The sequence below is a fragment of the Citrus sinensis genome, chromosome 3 (genome assembly GCF_022201045.2).
Source record: "Citrus sinensis cultivar Valencia sweet orange chromosome 3, DVS_A1.0, whole genome shotgun sequence".
Taxonomy (NCBI): domain Eukaryota; kingdom Viridiplantae; phylum Streptophyta; class Magnoliopsida; order Sapindales; family Rutaceae; genus Citrus; species Citrus sinensis.
The window spans coordinates 3,338,767-3,366,672 of NC_068558.1; the positions used below are offsets into that span (position 1 = coordinate 3,338,767).

At 34.8% G+C, this 27,906-nt stretch overlaps 6 protein-coding genes and 1 non-coding gene across 12 annotated transcripts; 3 read left to right on the forward strand and 4 right to left on the reverse strand.

Moving 5' to 3' along the window:
* Window positions 1–488: 488 nt before the first annotated feature.
* On the forward strand, window positions 489–5,041 carry LOC102607240 (probable apyrase 7). Of its 3 annotated transcripts, none has more exons than XM_006476767.4 (4): window positions 489–2,024; window positions 2,950–3,532; window positions 3,608–3,800; window positions 3,999–5,041. In XM_006476767.4, the coding sequence occupies exons 1-2, from the start codon at window positions 878–880 to the stop codon at window positions 3,492–3,494; spliced, it is 1,692 nt and encodes a 563-aa protein (XP_006476830.2). In that variant the 5' UTR covers window positions 489–877; the 3' UTR covers window positions 3,495–3,532; window positions 3,608–3,800; window positions 3,999–5,041. The 3 variants fall into 3 exon arrangements, with proteins under 3 accessions (XP_006476830.2, XP_006476829.2, XP_006476828.2); XM_006476766.4 differs by having other exon boundaries at window positions 3,642–3,800; XM_006476765.4 differs by having other exon boundaries at window positions 2,950–3,800.
* On the reverse strand, window positions 4,166–5,520 carry LOC102606954 (uncharacterized). The gene is made up of 2 exons (XM_006476764.4): window positions 5,256–5,520; window positions 4,166–4,894 (listed from the first exon to the last, which is right to left on the reverse strand). The coding sequence occupies exons 1-2, from the start codon at window positions 5,456–5,458 to the stop codon at window positions 4,441–4,443; spliced, it is 657 nt and encodes a 218-aa protein (XP_006476827.2). The 5' UTR covers window positions 5,459–5,520; the 3' UTR covers window positions 4,166–4,440.
* Window positions 5,521–8,311: 2,791 nt separating this feature from the next.
* LOC112498436 (U2 spliceosomal RNA) lies at window positions 8,312–8,507 on the forward strand. Its single transcript, XR_003065752.2, has one exon. It is a non-coding gene; the product is annotated as a U2 spliceosomal RNA (small nuclear RNA).
* A 58-nt stretch (window positions 8,508–8,565) lies between these two features.
* Window positions 8,566–11,162, reverse strand: LOC102608422 (CRAL-TRIO domain-containing protein C3H8.02). Of its 2 annotated transcripts, XM_006476771.4 has the most exons (6): window positions 10,829–11,148; window positions 10,271–10,423; window positions 9,957–10,103; window positions 9,487–9,639; window positions 9,032–9,154; window positions 8,566–8,930 (listed from the first exon to the last, which is right to left on the reverse strand). In XM_006476771.4, exons 1-6 carry the CDS (start codon window positions 10,955–10,957, stop codon window positions 8,853–8,855), a joined length of 783 nt encoding a protein of 260 aa, XP_006476834.2. In that variant the 5' UTR covers window positions 10,958–11,148; the 3' UTR covers window positions 8,566–8,852. The 2 variants fall into 2 exon arrangements, with proteins under 2 accessions (XP_006476834.2, XP_024954920.2); XM_025099152.2 differs by lacking the exon at window positions 9,487–9,639 and having other exon boundaries at window positions 10,829–11,162.
* A 149-nt stretch (window positions 11,163–11,311) lies between these two features.
* On the reverse strand, window positions 11,312–13,585 carry LOC102608128 (plant UBX domain-containing protein 10-like). Of its 2 annotated transcripts, none has more exons than XM_015529914.3 (4): window positions 12,914–13,585; window positions 12,298–12,510; window positions 11,925–12,131; window positions 11,312–11,800 (listed from the first exon to the last, which is right to left on the reverse strand). In XM_015529914.3, exons 1-4 carry the CDS (start codon window positions 13,484–13,486, stop codon window positions 11,570–11,572), a joined length of 1,224 nt encoding a protein of 407 aa, XP_015385400.2. In that variant the 5' UTR covers window positions 13,487–13,585; the 3' UTR covers window positions 11,312–11,569. The 2 variants fall into 2 exon arrangements, with proteins under 2 accessions (XP_015385400.2, XP_006476832.2); XM_006476769.4 differs by having other exon boundaries at window positions 11,925–12,116; window positions 12,914–13,580.
* A 5,954-nt stretch (window positions 13,586–19,539) lies between these two features.
* On the forward strand, window positions 19,540–22,808 carry LOC102609103 (uncharacterized). The gene is made up of 7 exons (XM_006476773.4): window positions 19,540–20,349; window positions 20,459–20,545; window positions 20,652–20,864; window positions 21,029–21,193; window positions 21,293–21,346; window positions 21,436–21,582; window positions 22,227–22,808. The coding sequence occupies exons 1-7, from the start codon at window positions 20,035–20,037 to the stop codon at window positions 22,602–22,604; spliced, it is 1,359 nt and encodes a 452-aa protein (XP_006476836.2). The 5' UTR covers window positions 19,540–20,034; the 3' UTR covers window positions 22,605–22,808.
* Window positions 22,809–23,948: 1,140 nt separating this feature from the next.
* Window positions 23,949–27,706, reverse strand: LOC102609392 (arginine-specific demethylase JMJ20). Of its 2 annotated transcripts, XR_370484.4 has the most exons (10): window positions 27,378–27,706; window positions 26,826–26,996; window positions 26,499–26,661; window positions 26,204–26,321; window positions 25,917–25,986; window positions 25,741–25,821; window positions 25,318–25,374; window positions 25,084–25,195; window positions 24,312–24,963; window positions 23,949–24,158 (listed from the first exon to the last, which is right to left on the reverse strand). XR_370484.4 is itself a non-coding variant. In XM_006476774.4 (9 exons), exons 1-9 carry the CDS (start codon window positions 27,588–27,590, stop codon window positions 24,497–24,499), a joined length of 1,452 nt encoding a protein of 483 aa, XP_006476837.2. In that variant the 5' UTR covers window positions 27,591–27,706; the 3' UTR covers window positions 24,173–24,496. The 2 variants fall into 2 exon arrangements, 1 of the variants encoding a protein (XP_006476837.2); XM_006476774.4 differs by lacking the exon at window positions 23,949–24,158 and having other exon boundaries at window positions 24,173–24,963.
* Window positions 27,707–27,906: the final 200 nt, after the last annotated feature.

The window sequence follows — 27,906 nt, forward strand, 5'->3', positions numbered from 1 at the left end:
TACAATGCTTTCTCTCAAAAAAATAAAAATAAAAATAAAAATTATTATTATTATTACCCGTGAAAAGGGAAAGAGAAAAAATTAAAAATTAAATTCCTCCACCAGTCTAATTTTTTTTTAAAATTTTTTACTATTCATAACTTAAATAAATAGAAATTAGGTTTTTTATTTTCATAATTAATCATAAATGTACTTTATTTCGAGTTAAAAAAATAAATGTGAATAATAGAGAGTGAGGTTCTCTCCTATCAAAATCTTAATTTTAAAATAATTTATTTTTTTCCTTTTTTCAAAATGTAATTTAATTCTTTATTCCGACCATAATGCGATTTTTTTCCAGATTTAGTTATTTTCTTTGCCCTTTCGAATTTAATTAAAAATTGATATTAAAAATATAAATAATTAATTTTGTCCAAAAGCTTATTTAAAATTAAAGGTTCATTTTCTAAAAATAATAATGTTAACCGACGTAATTCTTAAATATTAATTTTGGTTAACTGACTGGCCAGCCGGGCCACCTTGGTCCTTGGCTTCTTTCAAGTTTCAACAGCACAAATATAAAGCTCTAGATTTCATATGTCAATTGTGTGCGGCACTGACTGTGATCTCTCGCTCCATTCAGAGGGGTAGAGAGAGGACGCCGTGATTGGCCGGGCTCTGGTGCGACAGAAGCAAGGTACATTTGGGTTCGATAAGCATTTGTTTGACTCATGATCTCAATTTAACAATTTTTGCTGCTTCAATACAGTCCAAGAATCGACAATTGATAATATGATCTGGGTTTATGCCTTTCTGAAATTTCCTGCTTGATCGATTTATTCAGTAGCATCTGTAAATTGTACCAGTTGGAATTTTTGTTAAAGCTGATATTTGAATCATGGAATCGGAACCCAAATCCCCTTCAAAACAGAAACTCTCAATCACTGAATTCTCTTTATTTAAATGGGTATTTAAATTTTGTACAGTTGTATTAGCTGTAGTTTTGTTAATTGTTGGTGTTTATTGTGTGTTTGAAAAAGGGAGGGCTTATAATGTAGTAAGTGGGTCGTACTATACTGTTGTTGTAGATTGTGGAAGCACTGGAACACGAGTGAACGTGTATGAGTGGAAAAAGAGAGGTGTAGAAAGTGAGAATTTGCCAGTTTTGGTTGGTACTTATCCAGATAACTCGACCAAGAGTTTGCTTCGGAAAAGTTCTTGCCAGTACCATTGTCTGCAGACTGAGCCTGGTTTAGATAAGCTAGTCGGTAATGCTTCAGGAATAAGGGCGTCTTTGGAGCCATTGATTTTGTGGGCAGAATGGTTGGTACCTCTTGAGAGACAAGAAGAGACTCCTATATTTGTTCTGGCTACTGCTGGACTAAGAAGGTTGACTGTTGAGGATGCCAGATGGGTTTTGGATGATGTGGAAGCTGTTGTAAAGGAACACTCATTTATGTATGAAAAAAGTTGGATAAGGGTTTTGAGTGGGAAAGAGGAAGCTTACTATGGCTGGGTTGCTTTGAATTATAAAATGGGGAGTCTTGGAAATTCATCAATTACTCCAACCTTGGGGCTTCTTGATCTGGGAGGTTCATCCCTGCAGATTGTGATGGAAGATGATGGCACAGGAAATGATGAGCACTTAATAAGATCAGAGATTGGCTCTATTGAACATCGGGTATTAGCATACTCTCTACAGGAGTTTGGTTTGAATGCAGCATTTGATAGGGCAGTTGCTATGCTCAGCCAAGTGCAGATGCCCAGAGAAGGTGCAGGGGACAGACTTGAAATCAGGCATCCTTGTCTCAGTTCTGAACTTTTGCAAAATTATACTTGCAATGGTTGTGTTGGACAAAATGTTGCTGATAGAAAATTGAGTAAAGTGAAGAAGACTGCATTCACTTCTACTTATCTGGCTGGAGAGCCAAATTGGGACAATTGCAAGGGGATTGCCAGGGCTGTTGCCATCAACTCAAGCAATTTAGATTGGTCACTGCCTACGGGGGATGTAAACTGCAAAGCCAGCTTGTCGTCTTCTGACAGTAAGTTTCAAGCATCGCATTATTTTAATTCTGCAATCACTTGTTGCAACCTTAATGTCTTTGTCAATACACGAAAGCTTTTCAATATTCCTTTGATAAGCTTAGAAATGCATTTCTAAATAGAACATAGTTATATTTGCTAAGGTACCTTCTCTAGGGTCCGTAGATATGCATACTCTGCCCTTGATAAGAATATACTTCTGATTGGAACTCCAAAAGCAGAAGTGCAACTTTTACAATGTTCTCCGACTTATTTTCTTCCCTATCATGTCTGCATTGCCACCATGAAATCCAAGTCAGAGGTCGATAGAGTAATCTTGAGCCAAAACATTTTTGTGACTCAGTCGTTGACTGTAATCAATGGATTAAATTTTTGTCCCAGATTTGCTTTCTGAATCAGTTATGTCTTGTTTGTTATCAGAAACAGAAAATTGTATTAATGATGTGGAGTCATAACAAAGAGTGGACCAGCTGTCCACTAAGAAAGCAAAAGAATGAAAACTTTTTTGTGCTATACAAAATATACCAATCATCCCCTCGACAATACTAGACCAGCCTATACACCTATCTCAAAACACGCTCCCAGCTTAGAAGATGAATGAAGAAAGAAGATGAATCTTGGAACTCCTTAGAAACTAAAGCCCGCAGACCACAGCAAAGCTGGAAGATGGGACTTTATCCCACAATTCTTTAATGTTATGCGCATTTTTCCCTTCTAAAAATATGAAGATATCTTTCCTGCCATGTTACCCTAAACAGAGCTGCCACAGCATGGTTCCTGAATCATTTCTGTCTTTGTCCCCAGTAGATCATTTTATACATTAGTTGTGTCCGTAAGATAATTGCTTTCGTTTATATTTTTATTTTTCTACTGGTAGGATGAGAAGGATTTCATCCCTGATAGCTTCCATACTTGTTTATGCAGGCAGAAAGATACTTAATTCGACAGCTGTCAACCACCAAACTGAGCGCTTTCATGCTTTATCAGGATTTTTTGTTGTCTACAACAAACTAAACTTGAGTTCAGGAGCCAATTTGACAAGAATTTTGGACAGAGGCCAGCAGTTATGTTCAAGATCATGGATTGATTTGAAGAAAGCCACCGGACACCAAAATTATACCGGACAATATTGTTTTCAGGTGCCTTATATGACATCACTCATTCAGGAAGCTCTGTGTCTTGGTGATGCTGAGATTATATTTGGTCCTGCGGATCTTTCTTGGACGTTAGGTGCTGTGCTGGTTGAGGGGAAATATTTATGGCAAAGCAGTACCAGAGCTCAAACATCCTTTTCACTTCTCAAGAACACGGGGCTCATGTCATCTCCCATTTTTGTTTTTGTTTTCCTACTCTTTCTTCTATTTATTGTATATTGTGGTCAAATCAAGCTGCCTATGCCAGGCAGGAAGGGTCCTGCTGTTGTGGCATCTTTGCCATCTTATATTCATCCAAAACGACGGCCTAACTAATATTTTTTGGCAACAGAAACATAGAATTAAGTGAGCTAGTGAGTATACCATTGTTATACTTTTTTTTACTTCAATTCCTTCATTCTTTTCGATCAGACAATTTTTTGATAAAGAAAGTGTTGTACTCGTTGCATGTATTTCTGGTAGTGATAATCAATTTGGTCGGATGGGTTTGAGCTGCAAGAATGATTGCATATTTGTTGTTCCAAACTTTGATGTGACTCACATCATGTGAGAAGTCGATCACTCCATCCTCTTTTTGTCTTTCCAACCTTCCATCCAGTGGTGTGAACTTTGATGAGAAAGGTGATTATTATGATAATGAGATTACATAAAAAAAATGTTTGGTATACGTCAAGTAGAATGGGCTTGTTTGGATTCTTGATCTAAAGTCCTTATCTTTTTTCCCCTTTTTTTTTCTAAACGATTTAAAATCTTCCTTAATGTTATCTAATATGACATATTGACATTTAACTGCACCCTGCTTGTTCTTCGACATGGCAGTTGAAACTTTTGCTAAAGCTCTGCCAAACCCATTGCTACGAGCATCATCAAGTTTTAGCTTTGAAGCAAAGTGGAGCAGGAGAGGGAATGTTGATGAACATGCAGTTGGCAAGTGACACCTAGGTAAGTGCTTCCAGCATGTAAAGAATAATCAAGAGAACTGGAAATCAACATCAAATGTTGATATGATATCAACATAGAAGAAGACAAGTGTCTACAAATAAACGATGCGATTACTAATAATCTTCACCATAAGCATCAAGGTTTCAGAGAAACCAAGTAGTAAGTACCATCTATATTTTACACAGACTTTGATTATATATACAATATAGATAGATAGAACTTAGAACACATTCAATCTAGTTTAGCTCAATCTTCATGCATGCACATATGACCAGAAACCAACCCAGTCAGCCCACTTATTCTGCAGTACTTCTTCAATTTAATATGAAGCTACAGCACCGGGTTTGCAGCTGTTTATTCCAGAAACATCAATATCCACCCAGATCTCATTTACACGACCAATGAACTGCAATGGAGGACTATACTGTGCAACCGAGTAAGCATAACCGCTATCTGAAGAAGTAGAGTTAGCCCAAGGAGACCTCCTCAAGCTGAAGGAAAGGTTATCTGCCTCTTTCACGATGACTTCATCAATTGCAAATCCAGAAAACTTCCTGACAGCAACACAGTGACTGTCCCATTCAAAGGGATTCAGATGAATTTCTGGTAAGGGCGTTGGAGGATCAGATTGGAACTTGTCAGGCAAGTACAAAGTCACAACATAGGCATACGAGTGAAGAGGACCAGCTCCTGGAACTAAGCTTGTAACAATAGGAGAGGTCATTGCAATCCGAGAGTTGTTTAGATTGGCACCTTGAATGTATTGGAACAACCTGCAAAAGCAACAATAAAGAACATCATGGTCGTGCTAAATTGCCAATACAACAAAAAGTGCTAGACCGACGGTAACTGTTGTGCTTGTATTTAATTTTGAAAAACACGTGCATTTGACAGCTATTTACTAATCTTTATTAGTCACCTATCCCGCTTATTAGACTTGATGGCCGCTGATTCTATTTCAAAGCAGGTGTTATAAATCAACCAAACACAAATTGCTTTGGTCATAATTGTATAAGATGAAATCAAAACTTGCAGCTTTTCTATTATAATTGAGAGAATTCAGACAAAATTGATCTCCAATGATAATAACATTTAAAATTAAACTCGAAATATACCAAATAGGAGGTGGGGTACCTGTGGAAGCCGAGTAAGGTGGCTTTGGCAAAGGAGAGTTCTTCACGAACACAGGCAGACATCCACGTGGACTGACTATAAAGTCTGACTTCGAAATCCGATTCTTCGTGTACAACCGCGTACTGCGGCGACTCGATCGCCTTACATAGTACCACCATACACAGAAGAGTCGCCAGCTTCATTAACTTACTCGCTCCCTCCATTGTTGACCCCTCTCTCAAATCTCATTTCTCAAAAATCATACAGTACTCGAAAAGCCTCGAAACTAATAAATCTATTGGACCAGCTTCATTAACTTAACTCAGCCCAAAACAAAAAAACAGAATGGGTGTAATTTTACGGGTTTGTCCTCCTTTTCATAAGTCATTATCTTTGAGTACGTACGCATTACTACTATGGGTTAAAATTGTAATCAACGTTACGATAATGACATCTTCTCGAACTTTTGCCACGTGGGGGCTTACGGGCCCCATAGTTTTGTTTAACTTATATTTTCTGTTTTGTAAACAGTAGTAAAAAAGTAGTGGGATCTGCACGAGGAGCTTTGTATAAACTATAGGTTACACAAACTGTAACTTAATAGAACCCATTAATTTTTAGATGTTGTACGGCACTCAAAAAATGTCTTTCTTTTTTTTTTTATTTAAAACCTTATTTTTTTAATAAAAATGTATATCATCAGAGAGCAATGATATATATATATATATATATATATGATGGAAAGTTTGTGTGTTAAAATTCAAATAATTTGACACTTAATTTTAATTTATTCGTATTTATGAAATTATCACAGTAATAAATAGTATGAACATCACTTATTAACCGATAGATGACAAATTTATTAAATAATTTGACGTTCGATATTCATTACTCATTATCGGAAGATTAGTTATCAAATTATTTCAAAGGACAAACAATTCATCTTATTTTTATTTATTTTTCCTTTTTTAAAAATTCTTCATGGTTGTCATGATTAAAATTACAAAACAACGGTTTGATTTGCAGGCCGCCAAGATGCCTCCATCATTCAACTAAATCATGTCATTACGTGAACAATGAAGTCTTTGATAAATTATGGCCAATTTAGTACTGTTGTGGGTTACTATAGTTACAAAGAATTTGGTAGATATTTATAGTTGTCTCTTTAAGAACCTATTTGAAATTACTTTTGAGAGTTTCAAAATTGATTTTGAAAAATTAAAAATTAATTTTAATATTTGGTAATTTTTTTAAAAAAATCACTTTGACAAAGAGTTTTGAAAAAAGGGAAGGGATAATTTTTAAAATTTTGATTTTAAGAATTAGTTTTATGTTTAATACAATTCCATATATATTCTCATATATTTGATAAATATAGTATTATCATTATTAATTAAGAAATATATTCATTTACTTTAAAGAGATTATTATTATTATTAGAGATCATTATAATTACCACTTATATTGAGATAAAACTTTCATCACCTTTCTGATTTAGAGCCTCGAGATCTGATCTTTTTGGTTTGGCATCTAAGTTGTAGGAGTACTGATTGATGAACATTTGAGATAATTGCTTTAAAGAGATTAATTATTTTTGCCACTTGTATTGAGATAAAAATAAAATAAAATAAAATAAAATAAAAAATATTTATTTTAGTTATCAATTATTATATAAATGTTTATAAGTATGTAAATAAATTTTATTCAACATTATATCTAATTTTTTTCATTTATATTCTTACAGCAGTTTAATAGTAAGATTTATCAAACACATACTACTGCTTTTAAAACTCATAACACTTTTAAAAATAAAATTTATCAAACATTAAACTGATTCTCTTCACAGCTGATTATTTCTAGAATATAGCTAACAATAATTATTTTAAAAGTTACAGTATTATCAAACGATTATAAGTCAAATTGAATCTATTTAACTGTTGTTTAATGAAAAACTTATAATACATTACTAGTTTTGTAATATATATATATATATATATATATATATATATATATATATATATATATATATATATATATATATATATATATATATAATTTATCAAACACAATATATTTTTATACAACATTCAGGATTTTTTTTTCAACGGTCGTGGCTTAAAATAAATTATATTATCATCCATCACTTTGTTTCTTTTGGTGTTCATTATTTGAATTTTTGCTAAGGAGTTTGTTTGAATAACATCTTTTATATTAATAATTCAAAATTTCATATTTGGTATCCTACAGTTTATTTGTTATTATCATATTGACGGGAAAGCACAATAAGCGAAAGCTCACGCGACATGGGTTAAAATCATATATCTGAACCTAAGAATGGAAAGCGCCATTGGTACAAAAAGGAAGATTATTTGGGGTATTCTAAAACCGTAAAGAGTGAAAAATTAATATCAACAACTGAATATTAAAAGAAGAAGAAGAAGAAGAAGAAGAAGAAGAAGAAAGATTTTTTAGAGTGATTTCTAAGGTGCATATAGCCCCCGCTCTATTTTAAGTTCGTTGTTATTTTTGAATATAACAATGCCCTTATATTTATAGCATTGTAGATCTTCTATACCATCATAAATCTATGGCCTCATAGTCATAATAATACATACATCCAGGCACTATGAAGTCTGTAATGATGATCTTTAGGAGGATTTGCGACAACATTCACAGTAATGATAGGAGCATTTGTCAAGCACTCACTGTAATATTAATAAATGAATACATGTTGCCAAATCAGTTAATTATTCTTTTTTTTTTTTTTGTGTTAGACACGAATTTTTGGGGAGAAAGCACTGCCGTATGATGGTGATTATGTTGCCTTGATATTTCAAATCAACGGCAATTAGTTCTAACTCTCGATTTTCTATCACCGCAGTGAATCAGACCGAGATATATCTTACTTAGTAGAGAGGAAGAAACTCATACTAGAGAACTTATTAGTGGTTTCGTTTGGTAACGAAAGACTAAGAAAACCAAAAGTACATGCTATGTTGTAATCCCACATTGCCGTAGAGAGACAAGAAGCCAAAGACAATGGCCTATAAAATGCAAATTGCAGAGGTATAGAAGGCATACCTTTCTCGGCCTTTTGGCTAAGATCAAGTGTAGTATCTGTTCTTATCAGTTTAATATCTGATATGTGGACCATTGGTCCACGCGATATTAAATTAATTTTTTGAGGGGGAGGGCCCGTCACAGTAGCTTGCTGCTGGGGTTCTCATGCGTCGCCCATGCGTTGCACTACAGCAAGGGCCGGGCGCGCCTCCCCCCAACCCCCCACCCACAAGGCACAGTCTAAATTTATGAATGAGCGCCCTCTCATCGATTGAATTAATTTTTTTCTGAAGAATCACTTGAAAAATATCATTAAAAGGAAGTTCTCAAATGAATTGTGACAATGTTGTTCAAATAATGATAAGTTACAACGATAAATCTGCTTTCCATAACTCTCATCCAGTTCCTTGTAACTTGCAGCAGTCAGCAGACACATGCAATACCAGAACAAAAATAGATCGCTATAAACCTTCTACAAAATAGTAAGTCTTAACAGTCTGAGCAAAGATTAGCCCAGCTAATGCAGCAAGACAGCTATGAAGGTTTTTTACCAACAGTCTACTCTCTAAAGTTGCCTGGCACCGTTGCTTCAGTGAAATATTCCTTCCTGACGGTTTCTACAGAGCAGAATTTTACCTTTTAAGAACAAAACAATGAGTCATATCAAATGGTAGAAAGAAATGGTCCAAATATGCTTGTTAAAAATAAATTCATGAGTAGCATGACTGGTGAAATACCAGAGAAGCATATGATTTCAATAAGGGCTTGGTTAGCTGCCAAAATGGCTTGAATACAAATGGAGCTTCTACAAATAGGACTTCGCCCAACCTCTTTGGATGATAATAGTAAAATACATCAAACTGCATAAGAACAAGTAAAGAGAGAATTAGGTAAGAGTGTTCATGTTCCAAAAGGAAATGGATGGAGATGAGGTGTTTTCAGACATCAAAACTCATGAACCAGTTATCAACAGAACCAGTGACATTATTGGTCTGCCCGCAATGGTAGTTTATTAAGAACCGAAAGAATTATGCCATGTTGGTAGTTAAATAAATTTATGCTTTTGTTTGTCTTCATATGCAGAAGTAACCCTTTCTACAGAGAAACAAAGCAACAGCTTGGAAGAAACAATGCAAGCAGTTAGGATCCAAATTATTCATGTAATAGATCAGCACTAGTATATGAAAGTTACCAAAAAGGTTAAGAATTTAAGATCTGCATTCTCAGTTCCAAAGCCTCTGAGATCAATTATTCCAAGTATTTGCTCCTTCCCAGGCGGAAGCTTGCTCAATGCTTTCTCAATGAAAAATACACAAAGCTTCTCATCCTCAACAGGATCATGCACCTGTGCAATGCCAACTAATCTATATCATCAAACCTATGCCAGAAGCACATAGGCAGTCAAGAAATTTGCTTCCCCAACACACAACCCCCCCCCCCCCCCCACCAAAAAAAAGTAAATAAATTTTTTAAAAATAATGCTACACGAAACAAGACTTTGAGATTTTAAAGTACTTGTCCAACCACTAAGGAAGTTAATGTATCTGCAAGAGAGTGATTATAATTTACACATGAGGCTAGGAGATGCTGATTGGAACCATAAAACAAATTCAACCAAAGACATAAGCAGTAAAAGAGGGTATTCTGCAACTCAAAACTCACTGCAGGCAAGTGCTTTGATGCCACCACTATGAGCACTGGTCTTTCATTTATGTCCAGAAAGTCATGCACATACGCTTTTCCTGATTCAGCAATACCTCTTACAGAGTCTTCGTTCAGTTCAGACACTCTAAATTCTTGACGCCATTTCTAAAGGGAGGAAACTTAGTAGGAAACAGTACATTGTACCAGTTCACAAATCAGTCTTTCAATTTTTGATAAACAAAATCAATTATTGTCTGTAACCCATAAATGGATTCCCTCAACATATAAAAAGATTTAGCGTTATGAAGACATAAATTGATGGCTAAGGATACAATGGCCTTAGTCAATTTTGCTAGAGATTCTTCGATAGAGAACTTTCGATCCTTTAAAAACCAGAGGATCATATCTTCATCATCTCTACCATTTTTACCAACTGGGAGACTGTTATAGTCTTTTTCAAGCCTCTCCTTTACTTGCAAAACCAGCTGCAAATTTCAATGACATGAACGACGAGGATTCACCAAAAGTGTAAACAATGCAGAAACAATCAAAACAAGATTGCATATTTTCAACAGTTATTTTTTCCCTTTCTAAATTACAAAAGCTTGTGAAACAAACTTAGCTGACCGAAAGTAAGCATAAACTAGAAAACCCCCAACCACCAAACTTTGGTACCAAATAACAAGAAACCCATAATTTCTTAAGGCAGTAAATCTTAGTGGTCCGTTTGGTTACTGAGAAAATATGAAATAGTTCAGCGTCCTAGGCAGAGAGAAAATTTCTGAACCGTAATTCCTTTATGCAAAATTCGTGGAAACCAAACAGAACCCAGGTGCACCAGAAACTAGTGGGACAATAAAAGAGTAATTAACAGAGAGTAGAGGCAGTACCTTACGCGATTCATTTGGGTCTGACTGGCAATTTTTAACTGGAGCTTTGAAGTTTCGAATGGGTTTTTTAGTCAATTTGATTGAACTAACGAAAGGAGAAGCGAAATTTTGACACGTGCGCAGCGCCATTTTCTGGTGTTCTCTCTTTTCTAGGGTCCAGAGTTGGGACTTGAGGCTCGAGTTCGCGATGGGACGATGGTGATCGGGCGGTTCGCTCGATTTTAGCTCGGGGGGAGTGAAAACGACATCGTTTTACCGTGACCAGATTTTGTTATTAGTTTTCAATTTTTATTTGCATATGGCAGAAATTTGATAAGCAGCAAACAATTAACAACCTTGACCTTTTTAGAAATTTTCAAATTTGTATTGAACACGAATCAGTATTCTCTCCTATCTAATTTTTTTTTTTTAGCATAAATATATATAGGTGGTTGGTAGTTAATAAAAAAAATAAAAAAATTAAATTTTATACATACACAATCATTTAAAAACAAGTGTCATGAGATCTTTAAAAACTCATGAAAACTCAAATTAAGAGAAGATCTTTGTCTATGAACACAATGTTAACTAATTAAGCACGTCAAAATATGACACGCATCTTATCATAACAGTACTTATGGGATGCGACATATATACAAAATTTATGGAGTGTTATTATTATTCAGGCTACAGCACTGGATTTCACTCACGCACGTGGGAAGCACATGCCGGCACTCGAATTGTGATGCGTATTTGTATCTGTCATTCAGACGGCTCTAGGAACAGGCTTGCTCTAGGATGAAGGCCAGCGTCTTCGAGAGTGATACCCATTTGATCAACACCAAAAACTCTTCTTGGAAAGCTTGATATCAATTTGTAGTTTCCGACTCCAGGTAGCCCTAATGAATCAATGTATCTGTAAATCGACTGGATTTTATCCGCGCGCAAAAAGCTTTGCTCTCTTCTCTCTCCATTTGGAAATCGTATCAGTATCTGAAATTTCCATGATCAGAATATGTATTGTCATCATCACTTCTTAATTACATTTTAACTGTAATAATTAACCCAAAAATTAAGAAAAATTCCTGTTGCGCTATTAACCATTAATTGTTTGTACCTTTGTGACCTGAGGATCCTTTGCCTTATTAGACGTAGTTTCCTCGTGTTGAGTTTCTCTAATTCTACTGGGGGCTATTTTACCATTACCATACTGTTTTTGTGTAGCGTTGGGTCTAAACTTCTCGTGATTTGCTTGTGCTGGTTTCTGAGCTCTTCCTCCTGATGGTAAATGCTTGAGCTTTTCCTTTTCCTGTAATTGTCCATTCTGAATTTAGAGAACGACTTAGTGATACAGTTTGTACCGCGATATTATACTGTGGTGGTGAGGTTGGCTAATTACATTTTATCATTTGCAGTTTTGCACCATAATGGCGAGACGCATTACTTTTCTTTCGCTTCTAATTCAAGAGAAAGTTTTAGGTGGCACATACCCGGTCTAGCTTGAGAGCTTCAAGATATGCAGAGTCTTGTTCTTCTCTTAGCTGACGATCTGCTCTTATCTTTTCTTGTTCCCTGGCCCTGGCTCTTGTCCTTTCTTCCTCCTTTACCTGAGCAGCAGCACCACCACCAAAAGCCAATCCTTGTTCCTCTACTGTTCTCTGCAAGATCTCCACCAGCTCTGCTGGGGAAAGTGGCCCTTCCATCTAACAATATACAAGTCAGAGTTACACAATTCAAGTAACCATAATATTAAAAAAAAAAAAATCTGGATCATAAATTCCCTTTTGTAAAGAATTGCTAAATCAACGACAAAAATTTGTGAATTTCTGTGCATTAATTGTACAACTCTTTTTACTAAGAGTTTGACAAAAATTTTAACTTTCAAAAATGTTGTTGTGAAGAATCTTTAGTCCGAATTTTTAAAACTACAGATGCTGTAATGAGAGAACTGTCCCATTAAAAATTTGTATTAGAACTTGCCATATGATTGTTTCGCTACAGGGGATGTAACATTCATAAGCATGTGAACTAAATAATTTATTGTCATTTTTTTTAATTTTTTTAAATTTGTTGGATCAATTCATGTAACCTGTAATTTCAACCAACCTGCCGCAGCACTGCTATGGTATTACCAGGAGAAGGAGCCACTACAGCACAGAAGGGGAAGCTGGCAGCGTTCAATGTTGCAGCCATTTGCAAGCCCTCTCCTCTATCAGCGAGTGCTCCCCAGCAAACAAAGTTAGCATCAAGAAACTGTGTTACAAGCTCTGAACTCAATGTCTCCCTACAAAAAGAGGGAGTGAAAGGGTGCTGTGGTGAGTGAAGATACATGAACACAAACTTATGTTCATCTTCAGCTATCTTCAGAGCCTCCATGAACTGACATGCATAAAAGAACGGATGTGTTGAGCCAAATTGCTGCTCAAAACTTGTTAAAAATGCCCATTCTTCGGGTACAATTAAGGGTTCTTGTGGATGTTGCGGCCATTGAAAGTTCATTAAAGGTTGATGTTGGTTATTATGTCTTCTTCCTCCTATTCCAACAAGATCAATACCATGACCCATTGCTCTTGAAAGCCCCCCTATAATGCTTCGAGGTAGGCTTACCATACGGCGCACAATTCCATTGCAAGAAGCCGCTCCCATTGCTCTTGCATTTCCCCTCGTTGTTGATGACATTGTGCTTAATTAGTTAGTGAAGCTAAAATGGGTTGTACTGTTTTGCACTAACTCAGTCAACTTAATTAGCTTCCTAATCCTTTGCTATCTGCTTTTATTGACCTTTATTCAAAGTAATGTGAAATGCAATATGTAAGGATAAGAAGATGCCTTCTTCTTTTTGTGGTTTCTACAAAGTTCAAAGATAAGATGCTTTGCTTGTGTAAGAAGAAATGAACATAATTACAGATTTCTTCTGCAAGAAAACAAACTGAAAGAAAATTTAATGTTGAGAGAATCAAATTCCTATTCTTGCTATTGTGATCCTTTTTATCATTCCAATTTTTGCAAGAGAATCGATCTTTTGAATGTAATATATTTTATCTTATCCAGATGACATTGCAGTATGAGGACCAAGAGCAATCGTTCTTTTGGTAAATACGTATCATTGATTTTCTTGTTCTGCTTCTGCACATCAGCATATGTACCAGTACAGTTTCAGTCGGTTGAAAACATTAATGCCGAAAAAGTTAGAAGCTAAGAATTTGATCACGAAATAGAACCTTGTAACCGGAGAAGAGTAACTTTCGGGAAGTTTCAGGCATTGAATTTTACTAATTTGAAGCGTTGTTGTTCTGGGATGGAATGAGTGGCCGTGATTGGTATAATTTTTTAAATAGAGTGAGCATGTACTTACAGAGTTTTTATAAATATAATTTTTTTTAAATATTTTAATTTTTTTAATTATCAATGAAAGTTTTTATTAAATATTATAAAATTACTTTAATAGATAAGATTTTTAAAGTTATATTATTAAAGGAATGAAGTAAGGTTGTGAAAGAAATTTTAGATAATTTAATTCTTTTAAAAGGCTCTATAACATTTACTCGCTAATGTGCAAAATTTAAAATTTTAATAACAAAGGTAAATAACTTATTTAATTCTTAAAATATCTATTTAAATTAAAAATGATATTAAAATTAAAAACAAACATTTAGGATTAAATAAACACTTTTAGTTATTAGGTAAACCGCACAAAATATACAAACAGTTCTATGACTGCATAAATACTTGCCCACAATTGCGGGTTGTTGAGAAGAATAAGAATAAGGGATGCTTCTTTGGCTTTCATATGTGCACAAATTAAGTAAGAGGCAAGAAATTTCCTGAACTTCGAAGGAATTAATGCAAAGGCGACATACAAATTAACTAAGGGCTTTTGGTAATTAGATAAACCATACGAAATATACATACATTCCTAGGATTGCACGTATATTTGTTAACCCACGGCGACGGGGCCATTGCGAAGAATAAGAACAAGGGATGCTTCTTTGGCTTTCATATGCACACAAATTATGTAAAGAGGCGAGAAGCTTCCCTGAACTTCGAACGAATTAATGCAAAAGCGACATACACATTACTTTAATTTTGAAAAATAACGAGGGTGACTTCATCACGAGCCGAAGTTTTTTTACTCCACTGCCACGGTATATAACAAATTAAGGGAAAAATATATAATTAGCTGGTCTCATCAAATCTGAATCTTTTGCTATGGTTGATGAGGCCAGGCTATGTGATGAATGGTACTCAGAATTTGAAGTGCGTTCTGGCTTGAATTTAGTGGCACTTTTAAAAAGCTACAATATTCAGCTTTCCATACATAAAGATAATGAATTTTTTTTTTATTTTAAAAAAAGGTATTTATATATCAATATAAGATGACTTCACATGGTCGCCACATCGAAATCAGATGACCCATCACCATCTTCAACCACAAATTATACAATAAAGCAAGCATCAGTAGTATAGGTATATTGATATGTATCTGGCTCCCAGTGGCATTCTTTTCTCTAGCCAGGCACATTGCTGATGTTTCAGAACATTGAAACGAAAGCAAATAACACCCTCTTGAAAGTTTAGCATGCTTGTACTCAAATGATTTTTCTTTGCATTTGGGGCTGCATAATGTATGCCTTTAGATGACAAGTCAGTTAAAACAATTATAAATCCTTCAATTCAAAATTGGGTTGGAAAACAATATCTTTGCGAACTAAATATATACTTGGAATTTTTGGACTGATTAGCCAAGGAACATGATTGAAAATTTTCTTCTTTTTCTTCGGTGATTCCAATTTTCTTTTTAGTTTCTCTTAATCAACCCAGCCACAAAATTGCTTTTTTCAATATGACTACGCATGTGTAGACTGTAGAGGCATATTAATAGACAAAGTGTTGTAGGTCTTTCTTGTAGTTGATCCGTGATCACTAAGTTAAGCTTATTTATATTATTATCAAAAAGTATATATTAGGGGATGTAATGAGTCTCAACCCTCTAAATAATCATAAAATTAAAAAAAAAAAATTAGCAGGGAGAAAAACTTTACGGAGAGCCAAGAACAACAATAAACAAAGTCAAGAGAAACGATGATAACACATGAAATCTATTAACATCTTTGGAGAATCCTTGAAATGAAGGAAAACGATATGTCCCATCAAGTAAAATAACCACAATGAACACCCAAGTTAACTAAGGCATCAACTATCTACTAGGTACTCTGATGTAAATGTTAAAATCTTTTAATTTCTTCATTTGATTGTTAATAATCATTTTTACAATCCTAGTATCTAAAATATTTAGCAAAAATTTCATTCGTGTGGTCTGCTATAAGCAGTGGCAAAATTAGGAACTTATTTTAACCCGAGCTCAATTAAAATAATCTTTTAATAAACATTTATTGAGACTAATTTGAATCTCTTTTAGTTATGTTTGTAAATATTTGTTGGGAAGTAAGATGAACATTATCAGTTTTATAGACATTATAAAAAATCGTGTTAAAAGATTAGTATGAAGATTACTTACTTTTTTTTTTTTAATACTGGTGACACACCAGATTACTTAATATTTACAAATAGCTATACATTACATTATTACATTAAATTTTATGAATTACATACCCAGACAAAATAATCCTCACAAAACAATCAGATATACATTATATTATTACATTAAATTTTATGAAGTACATACCGAGACGAAATAACCCTCACAAAAGAGAAATGTTTATACTGCACTTGCATTTCGCAAGAAAGAAAAGTTTATAAATGTTTAGATTTCATAATACTTTTGAGAGCTTGTGAGGACAGCAACCCAACCATTTGGACAAAGGCTTTGGCATCAAGATTACTTACTATCACTAAAGCTGATAAGAGATTTTTGAAAAAAATGTTGGGTCCCAAAGAAATTTTTCTAGGTAGCCAGGCTAGCCGTAATGCCTTCGGCTCTAACTACAAGTCTAGGAAGATAGGGCACCAAAAACACTTGCTTTGCTTTTGTAGCAATTTCACTAATATAACTCATAAAAGCATAGTCCTCCATTGCTGCGAGTGTCAATTGTCTCAATCCCACTTCTTTTTTCCGTTCCTTTACGTTTCTTCCCCACCACACCTTCGACTTTTGGGTGCTGTTTATCTTTACAGTTACAAAGCATGGCAATGGCAGCCTTTTCACTTATACGAATCAAAAGCGATGTACCCACATCAACAATAATCACAAAATTGCAGCCACTTTATGCATATACACGCATCGCTTACACAAGATTTAAGAAAATGGGTGCATGCGTGTTACTAATATTCAAAAATATTTTCAAATCTAAATGCAAAATTCCTTTATAGATTGTGGGGATGGAATCTATTCCCTCTCAGGCCAGCTTTACAATGAAGCAATTGCTTAATGATCATCAATATCGCCAGTTGTTTTATGATTAGAGTAACTTTTTGTGGACCAATATTCCTCAACAGTAATGGTGTCTGAAAAGAAGAGAGAAATAAAGAATAGTCTTTCATTTGAAACTTGGAAGTGGCAAGCACCATAACCCAGAACCCCGAAAAGAGAACGACGCTTAGGGCCCATCCTCTTGTGCCCCCACATACGGATGATAACTGATAACCCCATTTAATTATAACTGAACAATTGGGTTATATAAAACAAAAAAAATTAATTTGTAGCTGCATTATTAGTTAAGAGTGTTTATTATTGTATGCCTTCTCTATAATTTACTTTATCTTGTATTATTGCGATTGCTAGCTTATTTCCTAGGTAATAGTGTTGCTAACATAAAGAATATGCTATAATTATATTTGTTTACTTGTAAACAATAGGCTAATGGTGAGGCACAATCAGAGAATATGACACAACTACCTTGTGTCAATGACATTCAATTGTAATAATGAACTTTTCAGAAACTACCCATTAGTCGTGTCTATTGAGGGGATTGACTGTATACATTCCAGCCACGCCAACATACATATTTTTGGACGTTGCTACCCTCCTTTTTTTAAATTTTTTTTTTTTTTCTGATTGAAAATATTCTACCTAGGTTGATGGTACTCTCATAACATATTTTTGCTTTAATCGTATAGAGGAAATTGCAAATATGCCCCCATTAACGTCAAAAGTATTTACTAACTCACTCAACCTATCTAGTATCATAAGTTATTCTAGTTAGCTCTTAGTTTTGTCGTGTAAGTCGGAAATATAGTTCAGTATTCTCAACTTTAACTAGTGACTTTATCTGGCCACTCCGCCTTTGACCGAGTGGGTGAGAGCAGTGGTTCAAACTCCCATTAACTCAACTTCCCTCAATTAATTATGGTTGAGTGAAGTTAATTTGTAGTCTTTATTTTTTATGAAATGGGAATAAAACATAAACATCTCTTATTTATGAGGTTTATTGGTCTGGGCAAGTATTTCGTAGAATTTAGTGTATATTATAGTACTTTATAAAATTTAATATATATTGAAACTATATTGTAGTCTTAAGTATATGTCTGATTGTATATATTAGTATAATTATCTATTGTAATAACAGTTGTAAATATCTGATGCAATATCAGTAGTCTGATATGTAATCAGTATTAAAAGAAAAAAGCTAATGACTTTATCCATTGTATTTTTCGTCTTTTCTTAGAAGATAATTATGTAACATGATTTAATAGGGTATATTTATAAAATAAAGATAGTCAATATACTGATAGTATACAAAGATCTTTGAAAGCAAACTAAATGGTCTGCATTCACTAAATCATGTGACATGGATGTTAATTCATTTGAATGCTGTGAATGTAATATTTTTAGAATTCTAAGGAATTTGCAAATTTTATTAGTATTCTATAATTAATATATTTTTGTTGGTAGCTAATAAATTTAATTTATAGTCATTTCTTCTACATAAAGAAGAAACCCATCGGCTGCCCATACGGAGAATTTATTAGGATCAATTACAAACCAACAGCTGCTGCTATTTCAGTTTCTCTTAAAAATTCGGAAAGAGAAGAAATAGTATTGGAATTTTCTGGGAAAACGTCCCTTGACAGGTTGACCATTACATCAGAATCAGACACCGTTAATTTTTACATCACCGTACATTACTAGCCCGGTCTGATTGACAAGTTACAAAAGGGGTGCTATTGCTAATGCATGGTCCCCTACTGCATCATTTAGTTGAGCAAAATTATGACAAATTCAATCCTGTCTTTTGGTACAATTTCAAAAAGTAAAACATTAACTTGCTATTAGTCATCATCATTGAGTGATTAGGAGAAATTAATGGGAGGAATTTGTGTTATGGCTAATAAACAATTGTTTCGAGAGGCACATGCTGAGCTAGTTTGTTCTTAAATTAACCTGGTCTTCTGGGAAATAATTAATCGGACCCCCTCCCCCCTTCTTTTGGGGGGGAAAAGAAATATTTAAGTTTATACAAATAGTCAAAAGAATTAGGCACAAATAAAAGTAAATTTTTGCCATCATAATGAATTGGTTGACATGATCATTTAATGTGGACCATCAAGTGTGCAAAATGTGCACTATTTGTAGTCCACTTCATAGTGGCAACTGGCAACAGCACCCAGAGATAGATCTTTCTTCTTTCGTTAAAAGATTTTACAGAACCCCGGTCTCTTTATTACCCACTGCGTTGAACAAACAAAAAATGTGATAATTGAAGAACATGCCATAAATTCCTTAGCTTGACAAAAATAAATAGCAAGATAAAGTGTAATCTGATCTTTCATCAAAGTCACAAACGGAAAATCAGCTGTTATTGGTCCAATTGAATCCAGCTCAAAAGTAAAACGCTCAGTTTCGGCATTCCCAAAATTTGGATTAAGAAAAGAAAACAATCTTTCTTCCAACGCAGTTAAACAAGCACAGACAAATTCTGAAAATTTGGGAACCAAAAAAAAAAAAAAAAAACTGAGTTTTGACCACAACCCATTATGGGTAAAACTTAGAGAAGTACAAGCAGACTATATAAATTATGGTCTATTTTAATAAGCCCGTGCCTGACGTTGTTTCTTGTGAGTCAGAAAACTCAAAACCGAGACGCCAGAATCTCTTCAATAGAGAGAGAGAGAGAGAGAGTTTATAACTTTATATGTTGAAAATGGCGAGGCAGCAGTGAAACAAAACAACAACTGGGTTTCATTTGAATACTTGTCTTTCTATTTTGTATGTACATGAAGAGAAGTTAGGAATTAAGTTAAGCTAGCAAGTAGACACCAACACGGCCATGTTGTTTTGTATCTACACAAGAAGACAACATCAATGCATACAAACAGAAACCCTTCCGCCAAAACAAACAACACAGGAACATTCCACAAAAATGGCTGCTGCTTCTGTTTCAGTGTTTCCTGTTTTTGTTTCTTTTCTCCTCGTTGTTTCTTCGCTTAGCCCTGTTATGTCCATCTCCATCCCCATTGTGTCAGATTCCGGTCACCGGACACCGGCGAACCAAACTTTCCGGCCGAGTAAGCATATGCAAAAGCTTAAGAGTGTCAATGCTTATTTGAAGAAGATCAACAAGCCTGCAGTCAAGACAATTCAGGTTTTTTTTTTTCTCTTTTGTCTTTGCTGGTGTTCTTTTGCTAAAGATTTTATTTTCCTTGTTTTGTTGTTGGTTTAGTGATCTGGGTTCTTGTGGTTTTATTCTGTAGAGCCCTGACGGTGATGTGGTTGATTGTGTTCTATCTCATCTTCAACCAGCTTTTGACCATCCTGAGCTTAGAGGCCAGAAGCCTCTGGTAATTTTCTGTTTGTTCCCACTAAAATTCTCTCTGAGACAAAAGGAAAAAAAAAATGAAAAGAAGCATTTTCCTTCACTATTCAGAAAAGATTTCGTTTTCACAGGATCCACCAGCTAGGCCAAAAGGCGATGAGAGGGAAGAGACAGCGACAGAAAGCCTTCAGCTGTGGACTGATTCGGGAGAATCATGCCCAGAAGGAACTGTTCCAATCAGAAGAACAACAGAGAAGGATATTTTGAGAGCAAGTTCCATTAAAAGATTTGGAAGAAAATTAAGAAGACATGTAAGGAGAGACTCAACAGGCGGTGGCCATGAGGTTAGCACTAATTTTGAAAATATTTTACTTTTTATTTACTCAAGAATTTGTTGCCCTGTGTCCTATTATTTCCCCTTCATTCTTTTTTCCATCGATAAGGAAAATTTGCTAAAACTTGGAAAAAAGAATTTGCTTTGAGTTGATTATATTACTTCGTATTACAGCACGCAGTTGTGTTTGTAAATGGAGAACAATATTATGGTGCAAAGGCCAGTCTCAACGTGTGGACGCCCCGTGTAACTGATGGATATGAATTCAGCTTGTCACAAATATGGGTCATTTCTGGTTCATTTAGCCATGATTTGAACACCATTGAAGCCGGCTGGCAGGCATGTTTTTCAATAGTCGGAACAAGCTTCTGTTCATTTGAGTAGGCTTTTGCCAATGTCAATCATAAAGTAAAACACTTTTTATTCAAACTTCTGCAGGTTAGCCCAGAGTTATATGGAGACAATTATCCAAGATTCTTCACATATTGGACAGTAAGTCTTATCCAGTTCTCTTCTATCTTCCCTTCAAGTAAAAGCAAACATACATAACCACAAGTTCTCATTGACTAATAAATTTTCAGACTGATGCATACCAAGCCACCGGATGCTACAACCTACTCTGCTCTGGCTTTGTCCAAACCAATAACAAGATTGCGATTGGAGCTGCAATATCTCCAAGATCCTCTTACAATGGCAGACAATTCGATATTGGCTTAATGATTTGGAAGGTGAGATTAGTATTTTACAGGAAAAATTTCTTTCAGTTACTTGAGTACTAAGGTAGTCTTTGTTGTTACTTAGTCACCTTCATAATTTGGCTCCTTTTGACAAAAGTCTTCAGTGTCCATTATCCAATTTTAATTTTGTGTCTGACTTCTTAGTTGTTACGTTGCAAGGCAGGTCTTAATAATGATTAAAAAAAAAGGATTGGTTAACAGTTATGTTTGACATTTTTTTTTCCTTGATTCTTTCGCATGCTTAATATTAAAATGAAAGATTCCTTTCATTTTCAGTCTTCTACTTTGTCAAAGGGTTCATTGAGCATCGGCTTCTGTTTTCTTTATTCTTCAATAAAGTATTTTACTTTGACTCCAGTTGGATTTGGGAGCGTAAACAGTAAAAAAGAAAAAGAAAGAAAGTATAGTCCCCACGTCTGACCTCCTTAATTTTCTCTTGCACTTTATCATTTTGGCATCTCATTATGTACTTTGATTAAGAGGACAATTAGGGACAGAAAGAAACTCATCATGTTTGCCATTAGGCAGTCAATGGAATAATGAGAATTGAGAAACAAGACCCTTGTCCTCCATCAGCAACTTAGCGTTTTTCTTTTTGCACGTAAAAATACTAAAGTACAAACACATTATGGCAGGATCCAAAGCATGGACATTGGTGGTTACAATTTGGATCAGGACTGTTAGTCGGATATTGGCCTGCATTTTTGTTCAGTCATTTGAGAAGCCATGCAAGCATGGTACAATTTGGAGGAGAGATAGTGAACTCTAGATCATCAGGTTTCCACACGTTTACACAGATGGGCAGTGGCCATTTTGCTGGAGAAGGATTCAGAAGAGCAGCCTACTTCAGAAATTTGCAAGTCGTCGACTGGGATAATAACTTGCTTCCTCTAACAAATCTTCACCTCTTGGCTGATCATTCAAATTGTTATGATATAAGACAAGGTAGAAACAATGTTTGGGGAACTTACTTCTATTATGGAGGTCCTGGTAGAAATAACAGATGTCCATGAGTAAATGCCTTGCCATAGAGTAAAAATCAGCTATTATTTTGTCTATTTTTTATTTTTTTGGGTATTTACATTTTTCCTGTCTCCTTTTTTTTTTTTTTCCGGCCTAACAGGTTAATCGTCCCTGCTTTGTGAGTTGTTTTAATGTAAATATTGGGAGGATACTTAATTGTTAATAACACTGGGTTGTGTGGTTTTGTCTCTTCTCATCTTTTGTTTTCTATCTTCAAAATGGCATTGGTTATTGTTTTCACCATTCAGATACAGCTCCATAAATCTTTTTCTCCACAGCAAGGCAACCCCAATACAAATGATATTTTTTTATGCATTTGCATGTGGAGACCAACAAAAACTGAAAAATTTTAAACAGCCCATCTGGCAGACTTAGCCAAATGAACCTTCTCTTCAGTATTATAATATCTCTCTAGTTGGCACTTAGCGTTCAAAGATTAAATATTAAGTACATTGATGAATCTCAGTGGTCACTAAAATAACATATGAATCTCAGTGGTCACTAAAATAACATTTGAATCAGTAACTAAGACAACAGTATTTTAAACCAAATAGGGTAAAAATGGAGACACCCCAAGGCCAATTAACTGCAGCAGGTTTTCTTCACCATCCAAGCTCATGCATTCCAACATGGACTTGAATTAAGTATTAAAGAAGCATTCAATTTGGAAATATTTTAAATCATTGTATTGTCCTATTCCAAACTCGACGGCTCTTCATATTAAGCCAGATGTCTGTTTCTCAAGAAAGTCAAGTTTAGAAACTACCTAATCTTTGTGTATTGATTAAAAACAGAGCCAGTAAAGTGGAAGTGCCGAATATCCACCCCCCCCAAAACAAAAAAAAATAAATCTAATTTTGTTCTTAAAATACTTATTTATTTATATAATACATTATTAAAAATATAAGCTCTCTGTCAAATGATTCTTTAATGACATATTTACAGTAATTTTCTCTTTTTAGTGACATAAAAAATAATATAATATTATTCGATAGGAGAGAAGAACAATTTCAATTGAAGAATCTTTTATAACCCTGATGAGACTCTTAAAATAAAAAGCGAAGTCTCTTTTTAAGATTCTCTTTAAGGAATAATTTTACTCAAATGGCGCTTGAAAAATAAGCCCAAGTGCTTATTTACAGAGTCCAGGGGAATATCGCAGAACAGATTACACATGGTTAACGAGAGAATGTTTGGCGAAAATTATGATGATTCTGTCACCTGTCTGAACTGACATGAACTGGAAAGGATAAAGAGATGCTTCATCATAAAAAGCAAAGAAATCAAAACTTTGGGGGACTGACTAATCAATCAAAGCAACCATAAAGCAAACCTAGAACCAAAAGTTGGTCTCTCATGTAATTCAAGTGCTTTTTCTTGGGTTCCAAAACAAATGGTCCATTGAGAAAGATGAAGCCTAGAAGAACAATATTAGATAATTTTTAAATTTCACAGCTTTTTCCAAATTAAAAAAATTCTGAAAACTATCTGTATGATTCCACGTTTTGCTTCAAGTGAAACTCTGAAGTTGACTGGCTAAACAACTGCAGCAATAACATCACAAACATTAAACATCCATAACATAATTGCAAACAAAGAAATACAATATTTGATAGAACATGTGGACGTTGTAATGAAAAATGATTAATGTAGCATAGCCTGTCAAAAATGGATACAGCAACGGTTGTGATGCTTACCCATGACAAGACACAGGCTTCCTTCCTTACATCTGGGCTGTTGTAATTTCATCTTCAATTATGAATCAGAAACCTCACAGTTTGTGATTAAACCTTTCCTGTATATTGTAATCTATTTTTGTGAACACCCAAACAGAAAAGAAGCGTCAGAAGGACAATGATGAAACATAATTGATTGAAAGAAGTCAGCCATCTTCCAATCTAGAAAGCAAAATGTTTTCCTCACTAAAATTGCCACTAAATTTTCCCGCAGCAAAGTCTATAAATTTAACAAGATCTTCAGGAGAAGATATCAAAGAATCATAATCCTCGAAATCAAGCATCAATGCTTTCTTTATCTCACAAGTCCATTTCTCCTCCTCGTGTATCATTCCATACGTTCTGCAGAAACCCATACACAATTTAAGAAATTCGGGATCATCCAAAGTTTCCTTTAAATACATGAAAAATCCAAAACTTCCAGCCAAATCATTGACACTTTTCATTTTCAATGCAATCTTCTGTATAGATACAAGATTCAATGCCAAGTGTCGAGCTACTGGGGATGAACTCCAAATTTGATTCTCATAGTCTCTGCGTAGGTGAAAAAGTATGACCACATTGACCAAAGAGAAGCGTGATAAGAAGGAAAAAAAATCGTAAAAGTTCATTCCTGAAAGAAAAGATACAATCAGTGCACATTTTATCTGTCAGAGGGAAAAAAAAGGGATATTTAATTGCACTGGAAACTGTATAGAGATTAGAGAATATCCATTTAATTTTGATGACATACCTGTGTTAGCTGCAAGATTACGTTGACAGAGACCTTCAAAATCATCACAGATGTCCCTTATGTCCTCTATGTACTCCTTAGCCTCATTATAGTCCCTCAACAGTAAATCCCACTGAGAGAATGATGGAAATTAATCAAAAATATTTTGTGATGTAAAATACTAGCTGTCACCTTTATTTTCTTTCAATGGCTAGTTTTACTTAATGAACTGCTTAGCTGCAGTATTGCTCTTACCACCCAAGAAAGGTTATAGCCATTGAACCAGTTGTGGTTTATTGATATTGTGTCTTCCTGAAAGCATCATGAATTCGGTTAAAGAGGAAATATAGCCATTCACCGAGCAAGCACATTTAACCACAAAATAAATAAATAAAATTTTAGTATTCTGCAGTTTCCTGCCAAAAAATCTGAGCCTAAGTATAAGATAAAAGTTGACAAACCACAGAGGGTTGGCTAAATATCAAAGCCTTTCTTTTTTCTTTTTTTTCCTCAATTTTATTTTAACAGTAGAACTAGTAATTATATGTTCAACAAATCCATTGGGGACTTTTCAAAAGCAGCTCCATGCTTTCTTTATCTTAGTAAAAACTGAGAAATCCCAAGAAGAAGCTATATTTGTAATTTACCCCCGAAGAACAGCAAACAAATGAGGAATACCAGATTATGAACTTGATGGTACCACCCACTGGGCACAAATATGATCTCGTTTTGTTCTTGAGTGCATTCCAACCAGAGAGTCTGCATCAATTACATGACCACATGAACTGATAAAACCAATTGTATTGTAATGAGAAGCTACATTTATAAGTTGAAAATAAAAAATTGTCACTCACCTTCTTGAAACCAGGAAAGTCAGTTTCACTTACATCATCAAAGATATTGTAGACACAGCCTTTTAAGTTTCTGAATCAAATAATACAGGCAAGTTAGACAACAAGGCTTAAGACATACAAAATGCAAAAGGTACACGATTATAACATAATATGCACACAATGAGTAAGAAATATCATCTAAGAAAATGAAATTTATGAAATATTGCGAAGATGTGCCATTTGCAAATTAAAACTCCCAACTTGAGGTCTATGTATTTATTCAATATCCCAATGAGTCCTAGTCTTGCCTGTCAAATACAAGATGACATTGAGAAGGAGATAGAAAAAGCCATTTTTTCTTCCCGCACACATTTGCTGACCAACTATATGATCTGAAAACATCAGCATGAAGAGGAGTCCAGGATCCTGCAGAAAAAATAAATAAATGGACAATAAACTTTGGTACTTGTCCATAAGGTAAGCACGCAACCAATCATAAGGGAAACTAAGTATCTATGTTGCAAGCAAACACAAATACAACATATCTATAGCTAACAAGTCCAAAAAGCAACAAAGAAAGATTCAGGATATCCATGCTCAAACCTTTGGCTCCCATATAAACAAAACGATAGTCAGAACAACACATATCATTATCCTTTTGATAAGACTCAGGATCCTTATGCAAACGATAATGGTCCAGATACATATTGAGCCAATCATCACAAAAAATCAGCGGGGTTCTGTATGCTACATATTCCGGGTATTCCTGACAATTAGAATAAAGAGGATAAAAGAAGTAGTGAGACCACTGCCCAGACATGTTTGAATATACACCAAGATAAAATGAATTAAAGCTAGGCGAGTGCCTCTAAGTTGATATGCACCACAATGGGGTAAAGTGGACAGTATCAAAATAACCATAACTCATACCTTCGCAAAATGCCAGTCTTTCAGATAAAGCACGGACTTGTCATTAGCCTCATTGGTGGAAGCATTGCTATTCTCCATAATAGAGTTCTCAAGCCAGTTCTTAACAAACTCTGAAAGAGACATTTCTACTCTCTTCTGGTCAGTGAATTCTCTGATGCCACAATCCGCAACCTATAAGTGCAAAAAATTCAGAAAACACTAACACGAACATTAAAAACAAAGAGTAGTTTGTCCAATTTTAGCTCAGGAACATAGCAACAAATAGAATAATGTGTAAATTTAATTCCAAAGCACAAAGCTTTTTTGCGCACTCCGAACTCAGTTAGCACTCAAATCAAAGCCTCAAACAAATAAGGGGAAACAAAGAGGAAGGGAAAGAGAGTTTAATAACACAACTGTTGAACCATGATTGGACCGAATTACAGGCAAAGGAAAGGAAGATTGAATTTTAACAACAAATGAATAGAATCCAAGAACAAGCTTTTTTTTCCAACCAAAAAAAAAAAGAAGCAGTTACATACATAGAACTTGAGCAATTAACAAAGTAAGTACCTGAACTTTGGATTTACCAAAATGGGTAGAAAAGAATTGAAGGTTTGGTTGTCCATTCTCAGTGACCCAGTCTTTGCAAGCTCTCCAATCATCCATCAAACCGGTTAACACAACCGGCTGATTTTTTGCCATGTATTTCTCCACAAACTCACTATAACTCAACTCTTTCCAATTCAACTTCTCAATTTGTCCCCCTCCAATTCTGATGCCCATATTCTTTTTTATTATTATTATTTTCTGTTTTGGGGTTAGCTCAGGGCACAGAATGAACAAGGGGTTTTTGTGCTTGCTTTGTAAGATTTCAGTTCTGCAGTTTGGTTCAGACCGACTTGTCGTTCATTTGGGCCAGAATTTCGTAAACCGACTTGTCGTTTAAATGAGCCATCTTGGGTAATTTAATTGGATGCACGACCAGGTGGCGCGAAGTCATTTGAACAACACCACGTAAATTTGAAACGACCAAACGGAAACGAACTCGTGTCCCACTCTTTTTCAAACTGATCAAGCCAGACAGGGCCTTGTTTTTTTT

Bases quoted from the DNA above. Each gene is read 5' to 3' on its own strand.
- LOC102608128 (XM_015529914.3), bottom strand. From the start codon at position 13,486: ATGTCATCAACAACGAGGGGAAATGCAAGAGCAATGGGAGCGGCTTCT. The intron at 12,511-12,913 runs GTTGGTTGAAAT...GTATATTGTTAG, and splicing joins CCATAGCAGTGCTGCGGCAG to ATGGAAGGGCCACTTTCCCC. The intron at 12,132-12,297 runs GTATGTGCCACC...CTCTAAATTCAG, and splicing joins AAGCTCTCAAGCTAGACCGG to AATGGACAATTACAGGAAAA.
- LOC102607240 (XM_006476765.4), top strand. From the start codon at position 878: ATGGAATCGGAACCCAAATCCCCTTCAAAACAGAAACTCTCAATCACT. The intron at 2,025-2,949 runs GTAAGTTTCAAG...TTGTTTATGCAG, and splicing joins CAGCTTGTCGTCTTCTGACA to GCAGAAAGATACTTAATTCG.
- LOC102606954 (XM_006476764.4), bottom strand. From the start codon at position 5,458: ATGGAGGGAGCGAGTAAGTTAATGAAGCTGGCGACTCTTCTGTGTATG. The intron at 4,895-5,255 runs GTACCCCACCTC...TTGCTTTTGCAG, and splicing joins ACCTTACTCGGCTTCCACAG to GTTGTTCCAATACATTCAAG.
- LOC102608422 (XM_006476771.4), bottom strand. From the start codon at position 10,957: ATGGCGCTGCGCACGTGTCAAAATTTCGCTTCTCCTTTCGTTAGTTCA. The intron at 10,424-10,828 runs GTACTGCCTCTA...TGAAATTTGCAG, and splicing joins ACCCAAATGAATCGCGTAAG to CTGGTTTTGCAAGTAAAGGA. The intron at 8,931-9,031 runs GTATTTCACCAG...TGTTCTTAAAAG, and splicing joins TGAAATCATATGCTTCTCTG to GTAAAATTCTGCTCTGTAGA.
- LOC102609103 (XM_006476773.4), top strand. From the start codon at position 20,035: ATGTTGTTTTGTATCTACACAAGAAGACAACATCAATGCATACAAACA. The intron at 21,194-21,292 runs GCATGTTTTTCA...AAACTTCTGCAG, and splicing joins CCATTGAAGCCGGCTGGCAG to GTTAGCCCAGAGTTATATGG. The intron at 21,583-22,226 runs GTGAGATTAGTA...ACATTATGGCAG, and splicing joins TTGGCTTAATGATTTGGAAG to GATCCAAAGCATGGACATTG.
- LOC102609392 (XM_006476774.4), bottom strand. From the start codon at position 27,590: ATGGGCATCAGAATTGGAGGGGGACAAATTGAGAAGTTGAATTGGAAA. The intron at 26,322-26,498 runs GTTTGAGCATGG...TTTTTTCTGCAG, and splicing joins TGTTTATATGGGAGCCAAAG to GATCCTGGACTCCTCTTCAT. The intron at 25,375-25,740 runs GTATTCCTCATT...TGATGCTTTCAG, and splicing joins ACCATCAAGTTCATAATCTG to GAAGACACAATATCAATAAA.